At 45.7% G+C, this 22,093-nt stretch overlaps 1 protein-coding gene across 4 annotated transcripts in view; it reads right to left on the minus strand.

Moving 5' to 3' along the window:
• Nucleotides 1-4,584: 4,584 nt before the first annotated feature.
• The window catches only part of slc4a2b (solute carrier family 4 member 2b), a 35,116-nt gene continuing 17,607 nt past the window's right edge, over nt 4,585-22,093 (minus strand). For 3 of the 4 annotated variants that reach the window (XM_062521790.1, XM_062521791.1, XM_062521792.1), the window contains 17 exons: nt 20,991-21,172; nt 17,185-17,321; nt 15,406-15,586; nt 15,100-15,235; nt 14,334-14,550; nt 13,985-14,090; nt 13,508-13,692; nt 13,019-13,235; nt 12,210-12,559; nt 11,784-11,978; nt 11,435-11,668; nt 11,124-11,213; nt 10,785-10,951; nt 10,082-10,335; nt 9,491-9,660; nt 8,669-8,842; nt 5,763-8,355 (listed from right to left, as the gene is read on the minus strand). In XM_062521790.1, coding sequence (XP_062377774.1) covers nt 8,275-8,355; nt 8,669-8,842; nt 9,491-9,660; nt 10,082-10,335; nt 10,785-10,951; nt 11,124-11,213; nt 11,435-11,668; nt 11,784-11,978; nt 12,210-12,559; nt 13,019-13,235; nt 13,508-13,692; nt 13,985-14,090; nt 14,334-14,550; nt 15,100-15,235; nt 15,406-15,586; nt 17,185-17,321; nt 20,991-21,172 — 3,076 coding nt within the window. In that variant the 3' untranslated portion in view covers nt 5,763-8,274. Of the gene's footprint in view, nt 4,711-5,762; nt 8,356-8,668; nt 8,843-9,490; nt 9,661-10,081; nt 10,336-10,784; nt 10,952-11,123; nt 11,214-11,434; nt 11,669-11,783; nt 11,979-12,209; nt 12,560-13,018; nt 13,236-13,507; nt 13,693-13,984; nt 14,091-14,333; nt 14,551-15,099; nt 15,236-15,405; nt 15,587-17,184; nt 17,322-20,990; nt 21,173-22,093 lie in introns of those variants that run through there. The other variant, XR_009936431.1, reaches the window with a different exon arrangement.

Below are 22,093 nucleotides of genomic sequence, written 5' to 3' on the forward strand. Positions count from 1 at the left end.
TCTCTAGGAGAAGGCAAGCCTATTACAGAGCAGAAGCAGTGAACAGCTCGAGAAGAGTAAAAGTTCAATCATTTTTATACTGCAGGTGTACTTGTAAGAACAAATCAATTTGGTGTATCTCCTGTCCTGATCAGTACACAAAAAGTAATTTACTTTGTTCAAAATAAGCAGATCAACAGTAGGCCTATATCCATAAACGTTTTGCTAAGGGCATACCTAAGGACACTGCTTATGATAACAATGAGTAATACGTAGGATCAATAAGATAATGGTAAAGATTACATGAAGTGAGACTGACACAGGCAGCTGATCACAATAAACAATGCTGCACTGCAGTGTTTGCTAATCATTTGCTAACTCAGCTATCAAAGGTGTGTGCATTCCTTTCTTGAGGCGCTTTTTTTGCCTTTTCAACCTGAATATTGGTGGGGACATTTCAGTCATCATTTGACATTGGTGTGACAATGTCCTTAGGTCCCCATACAAATCTACACTTGTGTGTGTGTGTGTGTGTGTGTGTGTGTGTGTGTGTGTGTGTGTGTGTGTGTGTGTGTGTGTGTGTGTGTGTGTGTGTGTGTGTGTGTGTGTGTGCATGCCTTTGTGTATATGTCTGGCAGAGAACTAGTCAGCAGTTCATGCATGTGCATTTGATACCCATGTCATGTTCAACATGAAAGTCAGTTTGCATTATGTATGATTGTGTTATTTAAATGCCTTTCTGCTAGTTCATTGGTTTATGTATGTTGGTTTACTCCTGAGGGGAGGGGTTACAGCTGTATTCAGGTAACTGTGTTCAGTTCTGGACCCGAGGTGAGAGGTTGTCTGACCAATGTTAATTTCAGCCTTGTTTCTGACAACAGTTAATGTTAAATGTGTTTGTCTGTCTTGTCTGTCCACCTGCCGGCAGCTTAAAATAAATATTGTTCTTGTACTGGCAACATTGTGCCCTGGTGATACCTCTGCTGCTCAACATACTTCCTCACACTGCATTATACAAACAAATACAAATTAGGGAATGTACTCTTTTATTAGTAATCTCAGTGCATATAAAATTGAATGTAAAAATGTAAATACAATACAGAATGGCCCATTTATACAGCAAAATCATCACAAACGTGAAAGTATAATTCTGTTTTTAAGTATCTAATCATAAAAATATATAATATTGTAATGTGGACCAAATAACATTCCACTCTACTCTACTGAAAAGAAACCAAAGAGCTGTTGAAATACTGTTTATGTGACAAGCTTGTTTTTCTCTCCTATGCATTATGGAAACCCCAGTCTCAATGCACATAATGGGATTGTCCACAATGTGAATGTGAATGTCTAACATTCACATATCAAAATACTTCCAAGCATCTCTCTTGATTTGCAAGCTCACTCATCAAATGTTTTCATATCATCATAGATGTACAGTATTATGCTGACATCTATTGGTAGAAAATAACAGTAATTCTACCAGTCTGATGATAAATTGAGATTGTTAATTATTATTATTGGGGGATTAAGTGCATTAAAAATGGCATCTTTCTAGAAAAGTGAATACTTCAATGTAAAATCAACTTTTAGTTTATTTTATTGTTCACTTCATCTGACTTGCAGACGACGAGTAGTGGTGTGCCACAGCTGTTCTACGGGCCCTTCTGAGCAAGCACGGTTGCCCCTCCATTGATGTGATTCATTTGGCCACAGTGTTCTCTTCTTCTCTTTTGGACCTCCTGAAAGAGAAAGTCAAGCTATTTCCAGGAAACTGAAACTAAAGTAGAACAGAGACGTGCTCATGCCTCCAGCTTTGGCTTCTAAATAGAAAATGTCAAGGAGAAGGACTACCCCTCCACCTCTATTCCACTGTAAAATACTAACACAATATTATTGAAAGACTTACTTGATTTAAGGAGGGCTTGTGGACGCAGTGAATGTAGGGCTTGGGTTCTGGCTCGATTTTCCCAAAATAGGTGTTGTAGCACGCTACACAATCGATTAGTGGCTAAACAAAATATCATAACAGGGATTATTGAACACTGCCGTTTTAGAGAGAATTTTGAAATAACTGAATAGCACTGCCCACAATACTCACTCTGTTATTTCTGAATGGACACTTAGTGGGGTCAGCATTGGCCGTTCCTTTCGCACAGGAAGTCGCTTTCAGGTAAAAGTTATGATAGAAGAAATTCACGCCAAAACGGATCTAAATACCAAACGTACAGTATATAAATGAGTGTAGATGTAAAAAAAAAAAAAATGACATTATCACAGTATCAGAATCCTTGTGCTATAGAAGGCATAGGGATTAAACCCGAAATGAAAACTTACATCCATATCTGATTTGTCAAGGCTTTTGAAGAAAAGAAAGTGGTTCTTGATGGCTGAGTGGTTGTTGAGTTGCTGCAAGGCCAGGTCCACTCCATTCCTGTACGGATCAGCCAGCTTACTGTAGGCATCCTGAGCTTTAGTGCAGCTCAGCACTCCAGCAGCCAACAGCAGGACAGTCACGATAAACGCCATGTTTCCACCGAGACTCTGTACCCACTAAGTCTCCCAACGCACGTATAAAGCAAAAGTGCCAAACAAACTCTGTCCCCTGAGATCCAGAGAGAGCATTGATCTAACGTTCTGCTGTACTGCAGGAGATTGCGCAAATGGTTTGACGGGAATAGAGGAGGATGGCCGACAGCTCACATGTTTTCTTTCATCACCACCCCCTGACCCTTTTTTTTGTTGTTTTGGCGGCGGGCAACATTCTTTCAACAAAGAGTTGCACAAGTCCAGACTTGTGGTAGTTGCTGCGCATGATTTGTTATAAACACGAGTCCTACCGGAAAAATAAAACTGCTACCAACAACAGTTTGAATACATGCTTTTATTAGTCGGACAGAGATTACATCTAGATTCCACGGAAGACAAACATTTGCATGTTTCACTGATTTAAAACAGTCAGCTCAACAGTCATCATCAAGCACCTTTACTCCACTTTTCAGTTTAACTCCTCGTCTTGTGTATTCCATTTGGAATTCTTGACCAAATCAAACAGATAGCCTACACATGTCTTTCAGTCAGTAATGATTAGACAACCAGTCAACATCTCTGTACATCAGTATTATGTAATCTTTAGTCAGTCCTCAAACACTGAGGTTTGCTCCTTCTGTTTTTCAGCTCTCTGTAATTACAGCCAAGAGGGTTGGAGATCCGTTGTTATAGCTCAAAGTGTTGCAGTGATCCACTCGTGCTTTCTTCATTTCCTAATAGTCACAGAGACAAACAAAGTGAAATCCTGAGCAATACCATTCTTTGAAAGGGACACTTACTGTACTGTAAGAGTCCTTATTCCTTTAAGTAACAAATCAAGAGAGATGGGCTGAAGTACTGTACCTCTGTTAGTGAAGGCTTGTGTATACAGTGTACATAGGGCTTGGGGTTTGGGTCAATTTCTCCCTCAAAGGTTTTGTAGCAAATGGCACAGTCTATAAGTGGCTAGACAAGCAAAAAAGGATGCACAGCCAAAAGGGAAAATTCATTAGAACAATTTCAGCTTCAATCTAATTCATAAACTGGAACTGTTTTTACTAAGTTCAAAGACATTTAAACAAACGCACAACACACTTACTCTGTCATTCCTGAACACACATTTCTTTGGGTCAGGATCCACTGTTCCTTTAGTACATTTGGTAGCTTTCAGGTAAAAGTTGTGGTAGTAGAAGTTCACATTAAATCCAGCCTTTAAAAATAGAGTAGCATCAGACAGTATCTCATAATTTGAGCATTTGTTATTTCATTGGTGATACAATTGTGTAGTATGGTATCAAAAAGGAGGAGAATTCAAAGAAGTTAATATATATATGATTAGCAAATGAAGACGACTAATTTTTTTTTTTTTTCAAACCCTGGTCAGTTGACAAGCTTACTTGGTGAGTTACTTACATTTATGTCTGACATGACAAGAGTTTTGAAGAAGAGGAAGTGTTGCTGGATGGCTGAATAGTTGTTGACGTTCTGCAAGGCCAGGTCCACTCCTTTCCTGTAGGGATCAGTTAGCTTGCCGTAAGCCTCCTGACCTTCAGTGCTCAATGCTGCAGCAGCCAGCAGTAAGAGACTCAGGAGAAACGCCATCTTTCCACCAGACTCTTGACTACTTTGGAGCAAGTAGCACTGTCACTTGGACTACACATGTTGGCTAAACATTAACTTTTAACCTCAAAAATATGTGAAATTCAAGCCCCATCCAAACCCACGGGAAGAGTAAACACTGGCAGAAGAGGGATTTTTGGCCGATGTTGACAGTGATACTCTTTCGGTGTGTTCATGTGCATGGGGAAATTCCCAGTGAAAACAGCATCATCCATGTCACCTCATGGAATAAGTGGTGAGACACTGGGGGAAGATTTTGCCAACTGAATTGCCCAGTTGGGGCTCATCGTCATGTCATACTTCAATGTCCAACCATTTTAATATGAACTTGGAACTTAAATTTACCATTTTTGCACTTGAAAATAGCATAATCTTCTTTCTCAAGCATCTTACATCATACTTTTAAGCAAATACAGTTGGTTGATTAAGATTAGTGAGTGTATGCTTTCACCTTAGTTGTGGCATCCATGTTTTCCACAAAGCACATGAAGTCTTGAAGTGGGAAAAACAACGTAATCACAGGGTGGTCCCCGATATTCCCAGGTGGCATGAACGGACCATTTGTTCTCCCTTTGCTCTAGTCTATGAACAGAAGAGATAACAGTGATGGCAGCTGAGACAGGTGCTCAAGTTTAGTATAAAAAGGATGGCTCGATGTTATACAATCATTCTCAGGAAAACTACAAATTCAGATATTGGTAGGTAGAATGCAATGCTCAGAGATACACCCTCCTTTGATTCTAACAGAAACAACACTGTGTGATGCACAATTGTATTCAGATCATGACATTGTACTAAGAGGCATTGAATTTACTTCCACCTCAAATATGAATACCCCAAAAATCCCAAGTCTTTTACGTCAGGAACTACCATACACTTACTCTGCTTTGTAGCTGAAGATGGGACTTCAGTCTGAAATAAAACATAAAAAAAAAAAAAAAAAAATCTTTCTGGACACGACTTCACATCACGTTATTAAATAATTCCTGGTTACCAATTGTATGAGAATAATTGGGCATCATTTGGCAGCGGTATGTCACATCACATGTCACACACATTGTTAATTACTAAGAGTGTAAGTATATCTCAGTAACAAACTCAGTTGGTTATTTAGGTCATACAGTATTTGCCAAGAACAGTTTTTTTGTTTGCAAAGTCTAAAAGGCAAACAGAAACGTAATTTGCATTCCAATGTCCAATGACAATCCATCCCTCTCCTTAATAAGATGTTTCTATTATTAAACTACAGTGAGGTTAAAGGGGCAAAATATTATTAGAAAATGTCAATTAAATAGTTAATTCCAATGGTTAGCATGGTAGTTGTCATCGGAAATTTCACGACTCTACTGGTGATTGAGACCAAGGAGTAGACATGATGTTTTAGGATGTTTCACAACCAACTCTTTAAGCCATTGTCTTCTTTGATGGCATGTCTGTTTCTCACACCAGTCCCAACAGTAACACAGGTCTCTCTTTCGCTCAAACACTCTCTCTCTCTCTCACACACACACACACACACACACACACACACACACACACACACACACACACACACACACACACACACACACACACACACACACACCACTCATTCTTAGGAATTTGAAAAACATTGGGTGACACAAATGCAGAGCATTAATACAAAATTACTTTATTTTATATCCATGACCTACATACATGTACACAGATAGGGTAAGCCAAAAAGGATAAATGTTTGATTGAAACAGATACAATATGCATACAGTTCCACAAAGGACTTCTGTAAGAGGTTGGAGATGTTGTAGGTTTAGACTAATATGTCTGAAATCAATATGCCGTAGTTTGACTTTCAACTCTAACTTGAGATAATGCACATGTAGACACAACACTGTGCAAATTTAAAAAACAAACAAAAAAACATGATCTTATCACCAACACATCTTTCCCATACATGATACTAGCAGTTCACAAAAAAAGTGAATGAAAGAGTTCAGACAACGCTAAGAACAGCTACATGGCACTCTCAAAACACTTTCAGCAAGGACAATACAGTCAAAACTGATAATACAAACAACCGCAATAAAGGCTTTATGGAGGAGTGCAGACATTGCCAGAGCAGGGGAAGGCAAACCATAAAAAGAACTTGGCCTACAAAAGAATCCAGTTGTATGTCTGAAGATAAAAATCTGTGGTTTATAAAATTATATGTATAGCTCTTCATTAATAATTTACTCAAAAATATAACCTCACAAAGAGTCCAACTGATCCTCAGATAAGAAAAGAATACATGATCTCTTAATGTACTGTAATTAGTTAAGAGCAGCGTTTCTTCCTAAGATTGTGCTGTCAGTTATGTTTATTATATTACTTTAAAATCATCAAGTAAGCAAAGCTAAGTTATACGTGGAATGTTAAGAGCACTTTCTGACCAGCTGAAGCACTTTTGGAAGAATTCAGAGAAAGTAAGCCTGGATACAACTTGTTCTGAAAACATTCAAATTATATACAGAGGTTTGTCTAAAATACATGTTGAAACTAAAAAGATGACAGACTGACAAGAAAGCAAGAAAAAGAGTTAAGCTTACTTCAATATGTGGCCCATAACAGCCAACAGCAATCCCCCCCCTCCCTCATCTGTGGGCCATGTCACCCTAACTCAAGGGCATGCAGAGGGAACCACCATTACAATTTCATTCTGTGATGTCATTCCTATGACTAAGCAGCCCAGCACATCATCGAAACACAAAGACGGAGGAGGAGAAGGAGAATGAGATCAGGAACAGCTTACATCCTCACAGACCTGGTTGGATTGGCACTGAAATGTGTTACGGGATAATACACGATGATCTAAGAGAATTCCAACAAGCTGCGAGAAGTCTTGTCAAGATGACGTCTAGTTCCACCATTTCTAAAAGTGAGACACCAGCAATAGTCCCAAACATAATATGAACCATTTTAAATACCCAAAATGAAATACACCAATACACCAGTGAGTGTGTGCTAAACTGGTCTGAACTGGATGCTCACAGAGCCCTGCTCATAAAGCAGGACAGGAGAAGCAGGGTTAGGCAGCATTAAGCCTGTGGTTGCTACTAAGTGCAATTATTAAATCTCTCTGACAGTTAGTGTTATGTAGGGGCTCAGTAACTGCCACTCAGCTAAACCAATTACCTACGAAAGCTACTGAGATACTGAGGAGTGATGGCCGGTTCAGATACAGCGAGGTGGATGGGACCACTTACCGGTCCACAAAGCCAGCTATGGCCACTGGAACACAATGTAGCGTTGCATGAACTGAGTGAGCCTAAGAAACCATAGCTGAAGTGACTTTACTGCAGTTATGCTGCAGGCATCGATTGGCAACACTGAAATATTCAGCACAGTGACAATCAGGGATCATACCAGCATAGTAATACCCGTGGGATCAAGCTACATATACCTACAGCTCTCTCCCTGGTACAATAACAATATCAGACAACAGATATGTGAGGGGGGAAGAACACCTACTTGCGTTCCTATGTGTGTATGTGGCTAAGTGGAACGCTAGTGAAGCACAGATGTTCCCATCCAGCCGCTTCAAATGTTCCTCTTGTGAGCCCTTCTGAAATGTGTAGTGAATAGTGATGTATACAAAAATAAATATTACAAAACATCTGAAATCATTGACCTCTGAGCCACGTTACGCCGCAGGACGAGGGGGGAATGTCCAGTTACGATTATAACATTTCCACCATAGGGAACACTAGTTTTTCTTCTAATAGGAAGAATATTCTCTGTGCCCAGTGGAAGACACTGCTGCCACAGACAACCTCCCATGTGAAAGCCATCACCATAAAGGCATCCTTCATTTAGAACGTGGAGATGATGGACGGATGCTTTCTAAATAACCAGAAGCAGAACAGGCTTTGGTAAGGGAGAGTCTACTTCATGTTTGTCTGCCTTCTGGTGTCTGGAAGTCTTCAAGGAGAGATACAGAGAGGGCGAACGAGAGAGGTGGGTGAAGGTGGGTGGCGTGTGTGCATATGTGTGCGTGTGTGTGTTCTGTGCGTCTGTTCAGATTGGCTACAGAGAGAGCTCCCCTAAGGCACTTCATATTGGCCATTGGAATGGAGTGGCGGGTGGATGGAGAGATCCCATTGGATGTGGAGAGCTGGGGTTGGGCGTGGCTCACACAGGCATGTGCATCTCTGTGTACTCGTCCTGGCCCTCCCGCTCGTCAAATGTGGGCTCGGCATCATCAGCATCCAGCTAAGGGTTACACACACACACACACACACACATCCTTAGCATTGTCAACACATCTATCTATCTATACACATACTATAGACAGCTCTGGAAGAAATGATGAGACCAATGCACATTTTTATGAGGTCATTCTACGGTTGCTGAGTGACACTCAAATTAGTTGACGGTCGTATTCAAATGAGCAGTGGTCTCTACTATTGAATATGACCAGCAACATCATCTTCTCACCACCTGGGATATTTCTAAGGTGTCATTTGGTGTAGAAGTGTCATTTGTATATACTGTAAGCAGTGGTACGTGTGTGTGGTCTACTCACACACTGCATCTCTCTAGCAGTGAAGATCCGTGGAAGGAGGAACATCTTGACGGGGACGGTGAGGATGAGGACGAAAGGGAAGGCCAGTGACGCAGCGGTGGACATGACTGCCCACAGCGCTGCCAGACACACCACCTGCACCGCCGTGTACAGGTGCATGCGTAGCGTTTTCACCTGAGGGAGCAGAGAAGCTGATGATTACACAGTCACATCATATACTGTAGCTATGCCTCTACCACAGCCTCAATGAAAGAGTAACACTGTGTTCTTCCTGTGTGTCCTAACAGGAGGCGATGCGAGCGAACATTAGATTAACAAAAACCTCAATTACATTATACTAATTACATAGCCTGGTAGTAAACCAGACCCTGGAATCTAAGGGTCTGGCCACGAATAACGAAAATGGTCCAACTCAAGGGGTGGCACCAAGCATGCACTAGAAATCTCACTGCAAGCAGGAAATTGGATAACACTGCAAGCAATATTAACTGATTTCGAAAGTTGTTGCACTGTCATCATCAGTTCAATCCCAGATGGTTGGAGTAAACATAACGTGCATCATTGCTCGTGGCCAGAGTATCTTGCGGACACAATTCAAATTGTGCTCTCACAAGAACTCCAGGGATTTCCAGGGCACTAATTATTAGTCTTCAATTGAATATTTAATGGATTCTGTGTAGACAGATAACATTGAATGCTCGTCGCTCGTATCCTGTTAGGGCACACTATTACAGTGGTCCATGCTGGTGCTTATTAGCTATTTTACCATGCTGTCTGTCGGTCACGACATGAGGCATAGTCGCTGCTGTGCCGAGTTCTCACCTTGCGCACATACATGTGGTCAGGATGGTACTTAGGAGGCATGAGCAGCAGCTGGATGCGCTCAGTCAGCTGGATGCCGTTGAGAGACATCACGCCCATGTAGAGGAAGATCCCAAACAGAACAGCAATGGGGATCTTACGCAGGAGGTCCCCAATCACAATTGACAGACCTGAGGAACACAACACAGGGGCGGGGGTAGAGGACAGACAAAAAGTTACAAATCAAAAAGAGTTTAAAAAGAGACTTAATCATCATACCAACACATTTTCAACCTAAGTTCAACATCCTTGCTCATACACAGCACACCATCGACCCTTTCAACGGCATAAACAAACAGGTGTCTTCCTACGACATTTCCAGTGGCACAGCAAACAAAACTGAGCAAATGGTAACTCCGGGACAAACGAAAATAAAAAGGTTTAAGGTCCACATTTTCTAGAGCATTACGCTAAAGTTTTAAAATTTCAGTATTTCATCAAAGTATTTTTTTTTTATATCAAATAATCTGCATTGGTTTTGAACAGACTGAAAGGGCCTCTCTGCTCTAAGCTAGGTGCTGTGCTGCAGCACTCTGAAGTAGTGTTACTCACCCACTAGGATGGCCACCAGGAGCCCAGTCACCCTCTGCTCCTTCACCTCCTGAATGCGTGGCTTGTCCCCGGGGGCCACGGCCTTGCTCATGACCGTCAGCGCGTTGACGTGGGTGACGGAGCGGACGGTGGCGGCGGCCATCCAGGGCAGGCCGAACAGGGCACAGGTGCCCCCTAGAGCCACAATCACCAGCAGGTCCAAGTGGAAGCCCGAGCCCTTCACCAGCATCCGCTCCTTCTTACTGACTATCAGGCTGCAACATGGAAGAGAATGGAGGAGAGATAGAGAGAGAGAGACAGAGAGAGAGAGAGAGAGAGAGAGAGAGAGAGATGGAGAGAGATCAAGTCAGAGTGAGACAAATGGTTACATACTAGAATGACTTGAGGGTATGAGGTATACAAAGACACAGAGAGATGAAATGAGAAACAATGCTTAGAACCTAAAAAGATTGATTGAAGCTGTTTAGAATGTGATGTGTTGTGAAGGTGGTAATAAAATACTGTTAAGACAGATGGTCAGTACTGTTTAATTATTCACATGCCTGCCTACATGACAACAAATCTTGCAATGTTGCGGAATAAAATGCTTGCAGTAAGGAACTGTGCTTGAAACATCTCAGGCTGTTCCTTGAGTTACTGTGTTCACTGGTTATGTAGACCATGCATCATCTTCAGTATTAAACACAACATTAACATGACATACGTGGTGATCTGTGTCTCCATGAAGATGAGGATGAAGACCAGCAGAGCAGGGAGGATGCTGGCGGCCATCATCCAGATGGGGAAAGGGTTGTGCATGCCAAGAGGATTCACAAACCAGCCACGCTTGGACGGGCTGGTCACAGATAAGCCACTGGGCACGCTCAGTTTCTGGGAGAGGAGGACAAGAATTTAAACGGACACACATTTTAGAGATCTGTAGGCTTTTTATGTTATCCACTTTCACACTTAGGTTAACACTTGATTTGACTATTTGCATTGTTTTAAAAGAGACTGCACTGTGCCTGTATCTGCATCATTGGGAGGTATGTGTCAGCCTCACCTGTGTGAACGTGTCCTGAATGCTGTAGTCCACCAGCACCATGATGAGGATGGCAATTGGGACACCAAAATCTCCAATCACCCTACGAAGCTGTGAAGAGTCACACAAAAGGGGCATCAAACATCAATGACTGAACAGGTTCAATGGACCTCGCTATGGGCCCTAACGTGAATATTTATACTTATTTATATTATAACGTGTTTATAAACATATATGCATGACCTCATATTTGCATACAGTATGATCTTAGACCTTAGAATTTGCTCATTGTTCAAATTAGGGCCCTTAATGTTTGGCGAATATGGCCTTACCCTGCCAGGGAAGAAAGCGCTGTTCTTGAACTTGCGCAGGTAGAAGGCGATGAAGAACGTTCCGGACATGAGCACCAGGGACAGCAGGGCCGTGTTGGGCTCGCCGCTCACAACGGGTTTGAGGGTGCTGGTGCTGTTGTCTGACAGCACACTCAGAGTGATGTTCTCGGATGTGCTGTTGTCCTCCGTGCCGTTGAGGATGGTGCATCGCTTCAGTGGGTGGTGCAGGAATATCTGAAATACGGGAGGATGAGGATCAGGCTTACGTTTTACATTTCAACATAGTGGAGGTGTTTCCTCCCATTTGTCAGTAATCAACAACTAGTCAAAAGCCAGCCTCCAGTCTGACCTTTCCCAGTTTGGAGAAGGTCTCGTAGATGAAGATGAGGGAGATGAGGATGGAGAAGATCTCCTGAGTGAAGCGCGACACAAAGCGGACCAGGAAGCTCCCCTCAAAGGCCACCGTGAGCACCACTATGATAATGAGCCAGAAGCCGATCCACACCCGGCCTGTGAGGTACTCCACGCCGTTCGACTTACAAAACTGCAGAGGAGGACAAACACAAAAATGACTGTTAGATGATCTCTTCATCCCATTTAATCCAAGTGGCCCCACCAGCACCACTTCCAGCATTACCAGTTTAATACAATACCTGAACTATCACCAATAGGGGGAAACAATAATTACACATGGAAGAAACAACCTGAGCAAAAATCCCCCAATATCTGAAGCATAACCAACCCAGGGAGAGAGGTCCAAGTCAGCGGCACTCACCGAGTAGAAGGCCTCCTCGAACACCAGGAGCGGCCCGGAGAAGCCCACCACCAGCAGCGGCTGGGCGCCCAGCAGGCAGAAGAGCACGCCCTGGATGGCCGTGGACACGATGAGCTCCGACACGCCGATCAGGCCCTCCGTCTTCTCGCCCAGCAGCCCGCCGAAGGTGATGGCGGGCGAGAGCGCCGCGAAGTAGATGAAGATGACGGCGGCCATGCACTGCGCGTTCAGCGCGTCCTTGAAGTCGCTGACGTACTTGGGGTAGCGGCGGCGGACGTCGCGGATCAGGCCCCCGAACGGCCGGCCCGAGCGCTGGAGCGGGTCGTCACTGGGCTTGGGCAGGAGGGACTCTGGGAGGGACCACAAGGTGGGGGGATGAGTCCAATCACAGGAAGCCATATCATTTGTTTTCACAATTAAATCTTATGTCTCTCACACTTTGCTATATGTTAACTTTCCAGCTTGTCTTGACATATCAGAGACCCAGACACCAGGGGCGGGCTTTATGTGATGACAGACAGAGCAGTGCATTCAAAACAACCAATGGCTGCGCAGTTGGTGACCGGGTTGAACAGACACAGCCGTGTATTCAACTGCAACAACTGCATTTAAAATCTTTGTTTACAAGCTCTTTGTTTACCTCAGAAACAATATGATAAGAGTTAAATGCACTGACTTAAGTTGAATTCCACTGCTAGTTACACCCCTGGCGGTCCTAAATCAATTATCCTTTTCCTGAGCCACCCCTAAACTCAGCTGAGGTGCGGTGTGGTGAGGTGCGGTGCGATGTGGTGTGGTGTGGCGCGCACCTTTCTCCTCGGGGCTCTTGAGCTCTTTGGCCAGCAGCTTCTCGTCCTGCTCCTCGCGCTTGCGCAGCATCTCCCGCTGGAAGCGCGCCACCGAGCGCAGCAGCTCCTCGCCCCCCACCTCCGAGGGCGGCAGCACGATGCTGCAGTCCAGGAAGCTATTGATGGCGCTCAGGAGGTCGTGTCTGTCGTCCGCCAGGTAGGCCGCCTCGTGAAAATGCTGCGGAGGGGAGGGAGGTGTGAGCAAATGCAAAAATCTAAATATTTTACCACAAGGTGAAACACCAAAATCTCATTTGTGTATATTTGTGTCAGAGAGTAAGAAAGGTGGAGAGGGAGATTATCTTAACTCATTTTGATATAAATGTAACAGTATCAGTTTTATTCAATGCTTTAACAATATAGTACTATGAGTACACCCAACAATACTGAGTGATGTGAGCACTATACTGGTGTGTCCATGATCTCCACATCATGCATCTGTTAAGTCACCTTGTCAGACATGAGTGTTGAGATGGAGCGGCCGATCTGGTGGTAATCCATGCTGGTGCTGGGCGGCCCGAGCAGGACGAAGAGGAAGCGGACGGGCACCGGCACCTCCAGCACCGAGTCCAGCTCCTGCGCCTCCTGCAGACGCACAAACGCCATGGTGGGCTGCTCCAGGAAGTCCACCGCACCTAGGGGGAGAGAGACGCACACACACACACACCGTCAATCACGAAGCGGCGCGCCTGATCTAAAGATTTCTCAACGCATGCCTTGCAGGACAGTAAAAGTACAGACAGCTTCCTAAATACATCATAAAAGGCTGCGACAACAGCAACAGAGGTTTTTATACAGTTAAATGTGTACATACTATTCAGGCCGTATCTAAGAAGCTGGTTAGCTGATGTAGAACACATCTGGTAACAGCTTCTAGTAACAAAACAGCTCCTCCACTAGATCCACTGCATTATGGAAGAAACTCACCAACTAGTACAACTGTAGCCTCAGCATTTTCCGGAATTTTCTCCAAGAGTTTCAGTTCATGCTTCGACTTGGACCTATGCATTCCAATAGCTGGCATGGAGTCCCTCTGTATGGGTTATAATCATGAGAAAATTATAGAAGATTATAGTTATGAGACAAAATTCACAAGTGAAAAGCCCATGATTAATCAATCAATCAATCCCAAGCACACCTCAAGCGTGCCGTGCACGGAAGGCAAAGAAAAAGCTAAAGTAATGAGTCCAGTATAGTAAAAAAGCATAGTAACTAAATAATACGATTCACACAGCAAACCGTAATCAAAACACGTGACAGCGCTGCGGGCTCTGACCTGGGCGTGCACCTCGTGCTTGTCCATGTCGATGCGCAGCTCGCCCTCGTGTCCGGCGCCGGTCATCAGGGGCTCGGTGGCGGAGGGCTCGCTCTGGGAGATGTGGTTGCTGCTGCTGCCGTGGTGGTGGTGGTGGGTGCTGATGAGCGAGCCCAGGCTGGCCGCCGAGATGTTGCGGGGGAAGGAGGAGGCGTGCTCCTTCTCGTCGCTCGGGTGGCTGGGGGAGAGGGGGAAGAGCATTAAGCGGGTCAGCTCCTGCACTAGCGTCTGCATGGGGTGCAGCTCGGGTCTACAGGAGGGGGGGGGAGCCGCAAGGGGAGGCAGCGATGGCAAAGAAAAGGAAAGGACCGGGAGGGAGGGGGAGAGCACAAGGTGAGCAACACATACAACATGAGACACAAACTCATTTAGTCTTGCAATTCAACCAACCAACCAACCAACCTGTTTGCCTCATTTAAGCAAATGTGTAGTGAGAGCATGCTGCTCTGAGTCTCGACCCCCATGGGCTGTGTCTCTTACGCAACACGGCAAAGTTACCACAAACTCCCGCCCTGATAACATCGGTAGAGCACAAACAGCCAGAGACGCTTTTGGTTTCTGCTCTTAAGACCTTGGCTTGAGTCAAGCTCCGTTTCCCTTCCCCTAAGCGCCCGTGTTCTCCATTACCCTGCGTGACTGATCCATAAGTCATGAGGCAGACGTGCCGTGGCGTCCTGAGGGTAGCGGCGTGGTGTGGTGCCACGTGGTGCCATGCGGCGCGCCTCACCTGTGCTTGAGCAGGAGGGCCCTGAGAACGTTGGCGCGGTCCTCGGCCTTGATCTGGTCCGAGATGATCATCTGCTCCACCACCTGGTGAGCGATGCCAGGGAGGGTCTTCTGGTCCAGGTCGAGGAGCACGGCACCTGGGAGAGGTCACACAAGAGGAGGCGACGTCACGCGGTCATTCGGCTATCGGTGACCGCTACATTACTAATGAAGAGGGAAAGGCAGACGTGCAGCTACTTGAGGCGCAGATCACTCGGGGAGAGTGAGACGAGGCGCCGCTGTTAAAGGTGCTGGTCAAGCGACTCACCGTGAGAGATGGTTTTGCGGAGCTCCAGGAGACTGCGGAAGGACAGGGAGGCCACGTGGGGCTTGCCCCAGCGGTCCGTCTCCTCCTCCACGTCCTCCTCAAACTTGATCCAGCGAGCAGTCTCCCTCCACTGCATCTCCTGGTTCTTGTCCATGATCAGTTCATTCAACTCCACAAACACCTGGTGGGAAAAACACACACACACGCACGCACGCAAGCACGCACACACACAAAGTCAATCCCTGGAAGGACAATACAGAGCTAAGATGGGGATTTGCCTCAGGATCTCGCTTAGAGTCACTGAAACCAGAGCTTGAGAGAACTGTGGCACAAGCAGATGCAACAGCCATACCACAATTGGGTCCAAGTGCCCATAGGGACCAGAGTTCCAATCCGACCCATGATCATTTCCAGAACCCACCACATCTCTCTCTCCCAGTCACTTCCTGTCACTGTTCCCTTGCCTAATTTAGTCAAAAAAGCCTAAAAATATACATATCTAATTCTTTACTAGAGAAAGCATGTAAATAAAAATTAATAATAAATTATTTGAAATAAAACCACAACAGAAAAGAAAACCAAGCCATGCAAATATTACAAATTGGATGTAAGTTAGTTTGAACTCTTCAGACAAGATCCATTCTTTAGTAAATCTAAATGATTAACAAAAAGGAAAACCGTCACACCAAACATGCAGCGCAGCATGTTTGCACAACATCCTTTAGATCAGCATTCTGCACACAGGTTTAGGCTCTCCAGCACTGCACACTATTACCGCCGCTGAGTCTCTGTCTCTCTGCATGACCCTTGATGCTACCGCTCCAGATCACAGCACGCAGAGAGAGACACGCTGGAGATTCCCTCTTAACCGCTTCACAATAACAGCACCAGCTCCACATGCCACAGCACACACATCCTGACCAGCATTAGTGTCTTCGGCAGAAAAAACAAAGCTCCACGGTTCAGGTCACGCAGGTTCACCAGCACACACGTGTTCAAAACACAGCCAAGCACAGGCACATCCTCTAGCTAGCTGCTGACCTTCTGGTGGCGGGCCAGCTGACTGGAGAAGTCCAGCAGGACCATGCCGTCGGGTCGAGACTCGGAGCGGTACAGAACCACTGACTAGAGGGACGGGAAACGGAGGTGTGAGCTGCTGAGCTTCAGGGTCCGCACACTGTCCCTCGTCTGCTGTCAGAGGGGGCCGTAGACCTCCACACACACACACACACACACACACACACACACACACACACACACTCACACACACTCACACACACACACTCACTCTGACGAGAACCTGTTGTTTACCTGGCCGCTGGGGGGTCTGAGTGCGTTAATAAAACATCTCCGCTTCTCACAAGCCCGTGGTGTCGGGTTACCTGAGCTGATCTCGGTTTCTTTGAGCGTGTGTGAAAGGAAAGAAGTTCATTCATTCATTTTTAATTGCACCTGCCCCCTCTATTCGTCTGCTCAAAAGGCACGAGGGGCTTTGCCAACAACTTGGCCAGAGGGTTTTTTTTGTAATGTCAGAAAACAAGAGAACACTCTCTAAAATGAACCTCCGATCTGAGTGGAGGAATGATCCAGGACCACCTCCAAAAACCCCACCAATCACACGATGGAAAGGCCACACAGTGCCCTGAACTACATGTTGCTGAGTTGCAAGTTGCAAGAGACCCAAATATATCATAACCCAAAAATGACACCATATCCCCAAAAGCAGAGCCAAATATCAGGTGAAATGTGGAAGCTCGTGTGTGGTGTTGAGCAGCTCACCTCGTGTGGGGTGCGGTCCAGTTTGCGGGTGCGGGTGCTGGCCTCTTTGTGATCCTTGCTGATGTGCACCACCTGGCCCTTTGCACTCTTCCGCACCAGGTGTCTCCGCATGCCAGGCACATCTTCAAATCGGTGACCTGAGGGAGGGACAGGGGAGTGGGACGGAGAGAGGGAGGGGAGGAATGGGGTGAGCTTGTGTGTTAGGTAAGTGTGTTAGGTAGGGAAGAAGCTTCACGCAAGCTTTACGTTTGGAATAGTCCACAGCATAATAGCTCTATCATGTCCACACACACACACACACACACACACACACACACACACGCACACACACAAGCTCACATATCATGTCACACAAAACACACACACCAACAGAAGCACCACACCAAGCCTGATAAACCAGTCTCAGACCTGACCACAGTCAGGTGAGAAAACTGACGGTCAACGCGGCATAAGGAAACCCAGATGGTAGTGAGAGATAGTAGCATGAGGGACTACAGAGCAATCGGAGGGTCCTGCTAGCCATGGCTGCAGAGGGCTGCAGAGGGCCGCCTCCACAGGAGCGGACTGTGGCCATCAGGGAGAGAATAAAGGCCCACTTCCATCATGGGAGCCCGGGGAGGGTTTTCTCAATGCACTCTGGACAGCGTGTCCCTGCTCCAATCCTGCTGCTGTCAGGATGACCTCACCCAGCAGATCAAATCTCAGCCTGCTGAATTAAGGGAGCCCTGTTCGCCTTTGTTCCGTTTCCCCTGCCTCCAAGAATCCAGTTTCAAGACTGGCCTGGCACCAAGTATACACGGGGTGTTATTGTGTGTGTGTGTATTTTTGTGTGCGTGCGTGTGTGCGTGTGTGTGTGTGTGTGTGTGTGTGTGTGTGTGTGTGTGTGTGTGTGTGTATCTGTGTGTGTGTGGGACATTACCTGATTGGAGTGCAGGGCACTGAAGGTGAGAAACGTCTAATCAGTCCTAACAGCACCAGGGACAAAGGAGCATTGGTATGCAAGAGGAGTTGACGGCTGCACTCACAGAAATGGACAGCCGAAGAAAAGCCGGAATCTTCTGTTCTTGTCCCACAATATGTGTTATATTATGTTTCACTCACCAATGGGCTTGGGCTTAATGTGGGAATGGCTTAGGAGCAGATTTCGCTAACTCATTTTGGTCAGCAATTTGGTCCGCAGATGAGCATTGTTTACAAAAAGAAACCCAACAGTCTCTGACACGCAAGCTCACTAGTATGGCTGAAGGTTGCAGGGTCATTTGCAAGGTAAAGGGTAACATCAAACAGCATCTTTCAAAAACGGGATGATACTGTACTTCCTAACAGACATGTAATATTACCAAGTCTTGACTTCTGTTGCATTCTGTCCTACCTTTGCCATTGGGGATATCATAGAGACAGCACTCCTTCTGTTTCTTCATGAGTAACCTGCTTTATCCAACAGGTTCACAGGTGAGACTTTATGTCCGCAGTCTCCTCTGATGACTATGTCTCAGTACCATGGGATATCAGCAGAAAACTCCTGTCATCCTGTTCACTTGTCTACAACACTGCTAAAAGTCCATCAACCAACAAAAAACCCCAAGCTCCTAGATTTTGCTCTCCATTTCAATACACAGAATCCATCTTCAAACACAAAGCGAAAATATATCTGAGATAGTTTCAAGCAGATTTAAGCACATCCCAGTGTCTTCAGACAAGAGGAGGATCCAGGAGGGTGTGGCATTACTGTAATTCTGATTTGATAGGGACATGACCCCCTGATCTGTTGGGTGCTTGGCCAGCGTTCATCCATGGCGCTAAAGGGAGACGTGACCAGCAGCTGCAGCAGCAACTGACCGCCGGCCAAACCTAACAGGATCATCCCATCCAGGCCTATTAGGACTCTGAGGTGCTGATACGCCTCGGGTCGGACAAAAGGGTAGAGATCAATTTTAATGATTACTGCCGTTGAGCACTGGCCAGGAGAGATGAGAGAAGCAAGATTCCCAGGCTAATTACAGTAGCACAATCGCTAATGTTGGTGCAGAGACAAGGCTATGGAGCAGTAGGCACTACAGCCATGCTGCCACTCCAGGACCACGCGATAAAAGCACATGTGTGGTTGCTCAGGGAGCAGGGCAGCAGGCTCTCTGTGACCATCATGTATGTAGCCTGTGGCTGCATATTTTGACTGGTCCGGAGTCAGTATGTGGCGATTAACCTCAACGCTAGTGAGGTTAGAGCAGGCCTCTCCTTTCTGCAGGAGGTTAACTCCTGCCCATTCAGCTGAGAGACAGGTCGGAGGGGTAATCTGATCACTGACCCTCACTGGCGAACAAAACATTTTACCCGGAGATAAAGTGCGCCATTGTGCAAACAAGCGTGGAGCCACCATCTCAGGCCAGGGCAGAGACTGGCTGCTGGGAGGGGCGGAGGCCCATGCGTGCCCACACCCCCTCGGGTGCTGACCTTCAACAGAGCTGAGGCTCCGGGGGCCTGGGACCACATTTAATTTCAAAGCACCGCAGGAAGGTGTAGTGAGGAACGCTATGAAAGAGGCCTATACGCCTGCACACACACACACACACACACACAATCTAAGGACACACACACAGACACACACACACAGACACACACACTCTGAGGCCCGGGAAACAGGAGAGCAACCTTAAGCTTGATGAAGTGAAATTTAAAAGGACAGCTGAGAATGCCGCACTGGCACAGCAGCCAGTGAAAACATCCCCAGGTCACGGAGAGTTTAGATCCTCAACACAGGTCCTCTCATTAAAATGTCATGATGGAGTAAAAACAAAATAGAGCCCGAAGGGCTCAGTGTAAGGAGACCTCGTCATGATGGAAAATCGTGGACTTAATTGGATCGAGAAACAGTAGCTAATAGTGAGGAGATTATGGCTGTGACTTTAAAAGAGTGGGATGACATCCTATGCTCTGATGAATACATTTATTCTGTGTGTGTGTGTGTGTGTGTGTGTGTGTGTGTGTGTGGACGTACAAGATATTGGCCCTTTCCGAAACGGATCCCTAAACCCTAGTCCTACACACTTCCACTTCGTTTGCGCGTTCACGCGAGGGTCCGCCACATTAAGTATCATCCGAAACGAATTTTGAGTCGAGTGAAGTGCCTAGGGAGAGGGGCTACCACGCCTCCAGAAGCAAGTCAGCATCGATGCTGTCTTGAAACGCAGGTGCAGCCGTTTTCAAGTGTTTGCGTATCTCCCTGCCAGTTGTTTTTTGGTCCGTGTGACAGCATTTACAGACAAAAGCGTGTTTTAAGCTACATTGTAACAACTCATGTTTAGTTTGATACTCAGTAAAATGTGCAAGATCGTACAGAAGTAGGCTGTAATATTTAAACACATGTGCAGGTCGCATTTACAGCACTTTTATAATTTGATGTTAAATAAAGCATAAAATGCAACTCCTCACTCATAGTAATGAAAGGAGAGAAGAGGGATGTATATCCTAATACACAGGGGTGTCCAGAACATCTTAATTGGCGATTTAATATATATTGGCTTCATAATTTCTATGAAAACGAATATGACGTCAACTTCCTTCTCCCTTCAAGCGCATCCGAAATGTAGCGCTGTTTTAACCCCCTAACCCTTCAAATGCGAGTGTTCTCCACACCCACGAGTGGACTTGAAAAGGAAGTTCACTCGCTAACCGAGTCGAAGTGAGTAGGGATCCATTTCGGAAAGGGCCCATATGTAAGTACAAGGCATTTACCAGCCATTTCTATAGTCTCATTAAGATCTCTTGAACTGTGAGTGACCCCATATAAGGGCACCTGAGCGACTCACTTTTGATCCCGTCCAGGTCAGCGGAGGCCAGCGTCTGAGCCTCGCTCTCGTCGGTGGGGATGCGCTCGTACTTGGCCTGCTCGGCGCCCGTCATGTTGCCGGTGCGGCGCCGCTCCTGCAGGTCGTAGCTTCGGCTGGACGCTCTCGCCAGAGGGACGGCAGCGGGGGCTCCAACAGGTGACCTAGGTAACCATATAGAGCACATACATACAGTACATTAGGGATCGTTGAATAATCTATGGAAAAATGCAGAAATATAAAGAGCAGCTACAGTACAGTAAGTATCAGTGAAATTGTGCATCAAAATAAAACAGAAACAATGCCACTGAAACAAAAAGAATGTTTTAACACATAAACTAAATGTATTCTAAGACTATTTCAGTATTTCAGACCACTCTTTAATTATTTCAACTGAAACTGAATACCACATAGTAATATCAAAGTTTCTCATTGACTATCAGTCAAAAACAGGATAACTTATAACAATATACAGGATACAATAAACAATACTCACCTGCAATGAACTTGTCTGAATAAAATAAAATACAGGCAAAAATAATGATTGACCTTTAGGGTAAATCAGGATCCAAGCTTCATATTCCCCTGAAACTCTTTAGTCCTGAATATCCGCACTATTCTGCTTGCTCCAATGGATACTATTTCTTAATACTAGGAAATGAGAGATTATCTGAAGAGGTCTACAAAAGAAAGTAAGGTAAGAACTGGACCCGAGGATTCTATGAAGTGTATTCCCCAGAGGGTCTAAGAGTGTAGTGGGGCAGGCTGACAGGTAAAAAAGGTACATCGGCCAGTAGCCATGGAAGCGGGTTGAAATATGGGCTTTGGGGTGACGTGGGCTTTGCGGGAACGAATTTCCCTCCTGCTGGCTTCCTGAATAGCTGTGACTTGGTAACGTACACGTTGTCCTGTACATGACCATCTCCTGACCTTACCACAAAACCCCATCAGGCCCAGCCTCACACAAGAGACAGTAAACGCCTCCGGCTGCTTCAGTCAATAAAGGGAAGACACAGAGAGGAGGAGGCCCTTCTCACAACATCAGTGCAGCAAACTCATGACTAACGTGTCACAGAAATGATAGA

The sequence above is a fragment of the Sardina pilchardus genome, chromosome 19 (assembly GCF_963854185.1).
Source record: "Sardina pilchardus chromosome 19, fSarPil1.1, whole genome shotgun sequence".
NCBI lineage: Eukaryota > Metazoa > Chordata > Actinopteri > Clupeiformes > Clupeidae > Sardina > Sardina pilchardus.